A 6000-nucleotide genomic window follows, 5' to 3' on the forward strand; every position below is an offset into this window, starting at 1 on the left:
AGACTCCTGCCCAAACCAGGGCAGTCACAAAGTGACATTAATTTTGTTCTGAAATATCTTTTGGATTTCTCGTCCCTATTCCCACAGGCCAAAGTCAAGCCCTCTTTCTGAACCTCCACTTATCTGGTCCCCCCCCTTCAAATCGGTCCTCTGCTTCTGGCCTCAGCCTCCCGGCCACTCTCTATTTGGCAGCTGGGGGTGATCTCTCTAAACTGCTGACCATGTTATGTCTTAACCTAAAACCTTACAATAGCTCCCTTCTTCCTTCAGGGTCAAGCGAGGACACTGCACGGACAATCAGCATCTCCCTCTGATCCGGCCCCACCTCGGTCTCTCCTAACCACGACTTAGCAATTCTACATCCACACTGGGAAGCCCAGAGCTCCCTGAATATGACAGAACAGGCAATTAGCTAGATATAAGCAGGGAGCAAATGCTTTCTGGCTGAGAAGATGGCGGAGGCCATGTTCCTAACAGCCAGGAAGGACCCCAGGGGATACGCGTGAGTTCCTCCCTCTGATCCCTGCCCTACGGTAACCTACAGCTTCATTATAACACATTTACATTGTGGTTTTAGCCCCTTGCCCCGACCTCCCTCACTGCTGCCCTGGCAGGTCAGACAAGGACCATATGGGGCTAAAAATTCCCCTTCCCCACCGACAGGAGGAGTCCCTAGATGACTGTCTGCAGCCTGAGTCAGGCACTGCCCTACCTCTGACCCATAACCTATCTAAACAGAAAGAGAAAAGACACGCCTGACCCATAGTGTAGCTGTCATCCCTGGGCCTGCCGGCTCTCCAATGGTCCAGGCTCAGTTGGTTAAGCGTAGGACTTCAGCTCAGGTCATGATCTCACAGTTTGTAGGTTGGAGCCCCGCTTCGGGTTCTGTGCTGACAGCTCAGAGCCTGGAGCCTGCTTCAGATTCTATGTGTGTGTGTGTGTGTGTGTGTGTGTGTGTGTGTGTGTGTGTGTGTGTGTGTCTGGCCCTCCCTTGCTCGTTTTCCCCCTCCCCCATCCCCTTACCATGATTTTGCTCAGGTAGTTCTAATGTGTGTCGTGCCCTTCCTCTCCCTTTTCCTTCTGGGAAACTTCTTCCTTTTCTTGGAATCCAACCTGGACATCACCTCTGTGATGGGACCCCCCCCATTACTCTCCTGTGACCTCCCAGAGGGCAAGGACTAAGTCTTAATCACGTCTGAACCGCCGGTGCCCAACACGGTGCCCGGCACACGACGTGTTGGTGCCTCAGTGGATGCCTGCCCCATTTGGCAGGTGGGAAAACCGAGGGAGAAGACGGCTCCTCTTCCATTTGCAGAAGCAGTTTCACTGGGGGCACTTGGTGAGAGTTGCAAATAAAGAATGCCAGCTGCAGTATTCTCTGGAGCATACACTCAATTCTCTGGCCTTCCTCCACTTCCCTCCATCTAATAAACAACCCTGTCCCTTTGCTCAGTAAATGGGCGCTGAACTAGGACCAGAATGATAACAATGTGGCAGCTGGGGAGAAGCCGCCCCAAGCTTCCTCAGTATTCAGAGCCGGTTTGGCAAACTTTTTCTGTAAAGGGGCCAAATGTAAGTATCTCAGGCTTTGCAGGCCACGCTGTCTCCATGGTAACCACTCAACCCTGCTACCTCGAGGTAGGGGTGGCCACAGACAATATGTAAGTGAAAGGGCATGGCCAAGTGCCAGTAAAACTTTGTTTACAAAAACTGGCAGTGGGCTGGGTTTGGCCCTCGGACCACAGTTTGCCAACCTCTGGTTCAGAGCAGGATGATCAGGGTGGCCCTGTACAGCTGCGAAGGTTATTAACTGCACAAAGGAGCTTGGCCACAGTTGAATGGGGCTGGAAACACCCACGGGAAGAGGTACCCTGTACACACTGGTGCCGCGGGGACCAACGGCAGCCCTGATGGAGCCAAAGACTTCAGGGAGGGGGTCTCTTCCGGGTTTTCTGGGTGGGTGAGGGACGGGTACAGGGAGACGGTGGGGGAGGAGAGGAGGGTGTCACATACCAGAGGCTCCTTGTTCTTCACCAGGCGGACAATCTTCACAGATTCTTCATCAAAATCCTCGTCAATATTATCGGGCAGAGGGGGAAGAACAGGGTCGAAATTCTTTTGGGCAACCGTGTCGTGGACCATGAGCATGGCCTGTCAGGAGAGCGAGAGAAATGAAGGGCCAGCCCCGGAAACTCCCAGGGGTCTGGGGGGCCCCCGACTGGGCAGTGATTTGGAGGTCTCCCATCTCAGGCCAGAGAAACCCACCCCGCCAGACACCAGCACTGAGGACCCCCTCACTCAGAATTCTCCTCCCTCTGCCTCCTGGCCAAGCGTTCCCTCTTGCCCCCCATCCCGGGAGACGCAGCCACGTGGCTGGGCAGGGACTGTGGCGTGACTACCCTGAGGTGGGGGCTGGACAGCAGCTGGAGCAGCTCCCTCTCGTCGCTGTGCACGGAGGTGGCCTGCAGCTCCTCCATCACCTGTAAAGGAAAGAGACAGAACTCACCTGCTGGAAGTCGCCCTGGAAAAACCACTCCCTGAGCTGAGACCCAAGGGCCCTTGTAGGAACTGTGACGCCCCAGGAGTTCACTGGTCCCGCAGCCACCCCAGGACTGTTGCCCTCAGGGAAATAACAGCAGGGAGCAGAATTGCTTCAGGAGCTAAGATAGTCCTAACGGGAGCTCACCTATTGAGCCCTTCCTAGGCGCTCTTTTGCTTCTCGTGGACCTTCGCACCTAACCTGCACAGTGACCTAAACACAGCAGGGGCTACTGCTTGGCCATTGGACAGGCGGAGAATTAAACAAGAGAGATTAAATATCTTGCACAAGGCCAAAAAGCCAGGATTTGAACCCGGGCTTAGCTGGCTCCATTATCTGTGCCCTCACCGCTTTGCTACATATAGATGAAGAAACTGGGGCTCAGAGAGGTTGACTGAGTTGTTTAGGGTCACAGAGCAAATAGGAGAGGCAGTGCTGACAACCTAACATGCGCCCAGTCACATCACACAGTGGAGGAGGGAGGGGAGGTCTGCACCCACTGGCCGCACCCAGGCCTCGCCAGGCCGTCTCCTGGGGCTAGGTGAGTTTATTCAGGAGCTGGCCTTGGCAATCGACTGGGACAGCTTTTCCCAAACCTCACAGAGACACAGGGGACAGGTCTAGAAGAAATGAGGAAGCATTCCTTCTTTTTTTTTTTTTCTTTTCAAATGTTTATTTATTCTTGAGAGAGAGAGAGACAGACAGACCGTGAGGAGGGGAGGGCCAAAGACAGATGGAGACACAGAATGGGAAGCAGGCTCCAGGCTCTGAGCTGTCAGCACAGAGCCCGACACCAGGTTCAAACTCACAAACCGCAAGATCATGACCTGATCCGAAGTCAGACTGTTAACCGACTGAGCCACCCAGGCGCCCCAGACGCATTCCTGCAAAAAACAAGACCCCCAGGGCACCTGGGTGGCTCAGGCTGTTAAGTGTCTCACTCTTGGTTTCAGCTCAGGTCATGATCTTGCAGTTCATGGGTTTGAACCCCACTGGTAGCACAGAGCCTGCTTGGGATCCTCTCTCTCCCTCTCTCTGCCCCTCCCCTGATCACTTTCTCTCTTTCTCTCACTCTCAAAATAAATAAATACACTTTAATAAAAGAAATAAATAAGTAAAAAACAAGAGCCCGAATCAGTGAGCCGGGATGCACAGTAAGTGTTCTGACCGCAGGCTTCACGCCGGGGCTCCCCAAAGCACAGAACGAGGCAATTGCTTACCCTTCATATCGCCAGTCCCCAACCGTGTGGGAACTGCTGACCTGATCCAAATGTTCTCATTTCACAGCAGGGGGAAGACTTTCCCCGGGAACACACAGTAAGTGGGCGTCATCGTGTCCCCGTGTCCCTTGGCCTTATGCAAGGCTTACAGGTTCTTTCCTGCCTATTACGAGGCCCAGGGAGGAGCAAGAGAAGAGGAGATGCCTCATCACCTCTGGGTTCCGCGCCCCTCTGTCCCCTAGGCTAAGCAATGGTGACAGGCACCATGAAGGAGCCTATGGGTAGGGAGCAGGGCTAACACCGTAAGGAAGAACCTGGGGCTTACATCTTCAGCAAGGGCCACGGCGCTGTGCAGAACTGGGGTTGGACTTTGCCTCTCGTAATAGCGAAGCTTCTCGTGAATCTGCAAAGACAGCCGATTTCAGGCTGGGGCCTCCCAAGTCAGCTGCCCAGGTGTGCCCCGGATACCACACAGCCTGCCCGTGACTGTGGGGGTGCACGGGGCTGCAGAGGGGCTCGCTGGTGGGGCAGCACAAGAGAAAGCCATTCACAGTGGGCTGACGAAGACCTTTCTGGGGGAGGGGAAAGGTTAAGATGAAGTTCTCGGGCCCCGGCTAAGAAAACCTCTAGAGCCCCTCACCAGATGGGATGAAATGAGGCTTTACCTTCATCAAGTAACTGAGGCTTTTTTCACTGAAAACGTCCCTCAAGAAGCCCATCTCTTCCTTGTGGTTAGAGTCAGGTCTGAGCTGAGACGTCAACAGTGCCAGGGTCTCGTGCAAACCTGGGGAGAGTGTAAGAAACACAATGTAGACCCAAGGCAGTGGGTACTGCCTGGCCCCAGGGGGCCCCAAGTGGACCCTGACACACGGACATTCTCTCCCCAGCCTCTCGTTCCTGGGGTTTGCAGGTAAGGTGGGTTCTGTGACCCAGCGCTGGCTCAACGTGCTTTCTGTCCAGCCCAGGGCTGCTGGGCCAGCTCTCGTCCTCAGCACGACGGCAGTCCAGCCAGAGGTGCCACTCACCGGAGTCCTCAGACAGCACCGGCATGTCTGTGCTGGTCAGCTCCCCAGCTCCGCCTGTGGCTTCTGGGAGAAGGAAGGCAAGTGCTTAGCTCCGTCGGGCACATTCCCTCAACAAACAGTGATTACATATCTGCTGTGCTGCTCCATGAGCAATTCGGGAACAGAGGGAATAGGGACAAATCAGTTTCTCTGCTCACTTTTTTCAGAGAGCAAAGGAAGAAGACTGAGATCCTAGTACTCCTGAGGTGCCAAGCATTACGCTGGGTGGTTTCCTATAACATTTTTCCTAATCTGCACCAAGCTCTGGGGAATGGATACTAATATCCCCGTCGTAGCCTGCTAAAGCCGGATAAAGGAACAGGCTTAGAGGAATTCAGTAGCTTGCGGGTCTGGATCCGTGCTCTGGTGGCCCAGCCAGGCTGGTCTAAGGTACAAAGTGGCCTCTGTCGGACAGCGGGTGCTCTCCTCTGCAGCATCCTCTGTGCCCCGTCCCCTTCTAAGAGGTCCTGTTCTGGTCCCTTGGCCTTCACAAGTCCCTCGTTCACCTTTAGGTCCCTTGTCACACCTTCAACAAGTACCTGGCTGGGCCTACAAGCTCCCTCCTTCCCCACCACCCATATGTCCCAAACCGAAGGGAGCCTCCCCCAGAATGGAGTGTGAGGGAGGAGGAGTTGGAGAACCGGGAGTCGGTCGTCTACTACGCAGGACCGGGGAGCCCTAGCTCAGGAGCCCCCCCTCTCACCGCGCTCTGCAGCACGTGGACCTCAAAAAGTCCTCCTTCAGAAAGGGGACAAGGAGAGTAATGATTCATTCATTCCGCCAACATGGAGCCAGCCCCAGTGCGCGGAGCACCCGGTGACACCAAGATGCCAAAGAACGGTTCGGGGCTCTCCAGCCACCGCGCCCCCCACCTCCAGACTCACCCTCGGGTTCCTGCTAGCTGTGTCCCCCACTCCCCGAGGCGGCCAGCCACAGACTCCGGCTCGCTTTCGGAAGGAACCTGTGGGACGAACAAGGAGACTGGCCGAAGGGGAGGCGAACCCCAGGGGCCGCTCGGGGGCGGTCGGGAGAATGCCGACCGGCGGGAAAGGAGCTCTGCGCACGGCCGGGGTGGGGAGAGGGGGGAGTGTTGAGCGCGGGGAGGGGGCCGAGGGCCGAGGGGCGGGGACGCGGCGCCCCCTCCCCCAGGCGGGGAGGGATCGGGAGTGGGGGAAAC

General features: G+C 55.8%; 1 protein-coding gene across 2 annotated transcripts in view; it reads right to left on the reverse strand.

Moving 5' to 3' along the window:
• Nucleotides 1-5867, reverse strand: part of MPP3 (membrane palmitoylated protein 3) — a 27835-nt gene extending 21968 nt beyond the window's left edge. The window contains exons 1-6 of one of the 2 annotated variants that reach the window (XM_029926882.1): nt 5708-5867; nt 4785-4847; nt 4425-4543; nt 4085-4162; nt 2400-2480; nt 2014-2151 (exon numbers count right to left, since the gene is read on the reverse strand). In XM_029926882.1, coding sequence (XP_029782742.1) covers nt 2014-2151; nt 2400-2480; nt 4085-4162; nt 4425-4543; nt 4785-4809 — 441 coding nt within the window. In that variant the 5' untranslated portion in view covers nt 4810-4847; nt 5708-5867. Of the gene's footprint in view, nt 1-2013; nt 2152-2399; nt 2481-2686; nt 2706-4084; nt 4163-4424; nt 4544-4784; nt 4848-5707 lie in introns of those variants that run through there. The other variant, XM_029926883.1, reaches the window with a different exon arrangement.
• Between the last annotated feature and the right edge of the window lie 133 nt (nt 5868-6000).

This window comes from Suricata suricatta, chromosome 17 (genome assembly GCF_006229205.1).
Source record: "Suricata suricatta isolate VVHF042 chromosome 17, meerkat_22Aug2017_6uvM2_HiC, whole genome shotgun sequence".
In the NCBI taxonomy this organism is placed as follows: Eukaryota; Metazoa; Chordata; class Mammalia; order Carnivora; family Herpestidae; genus Suricata; species Suricata suricatta.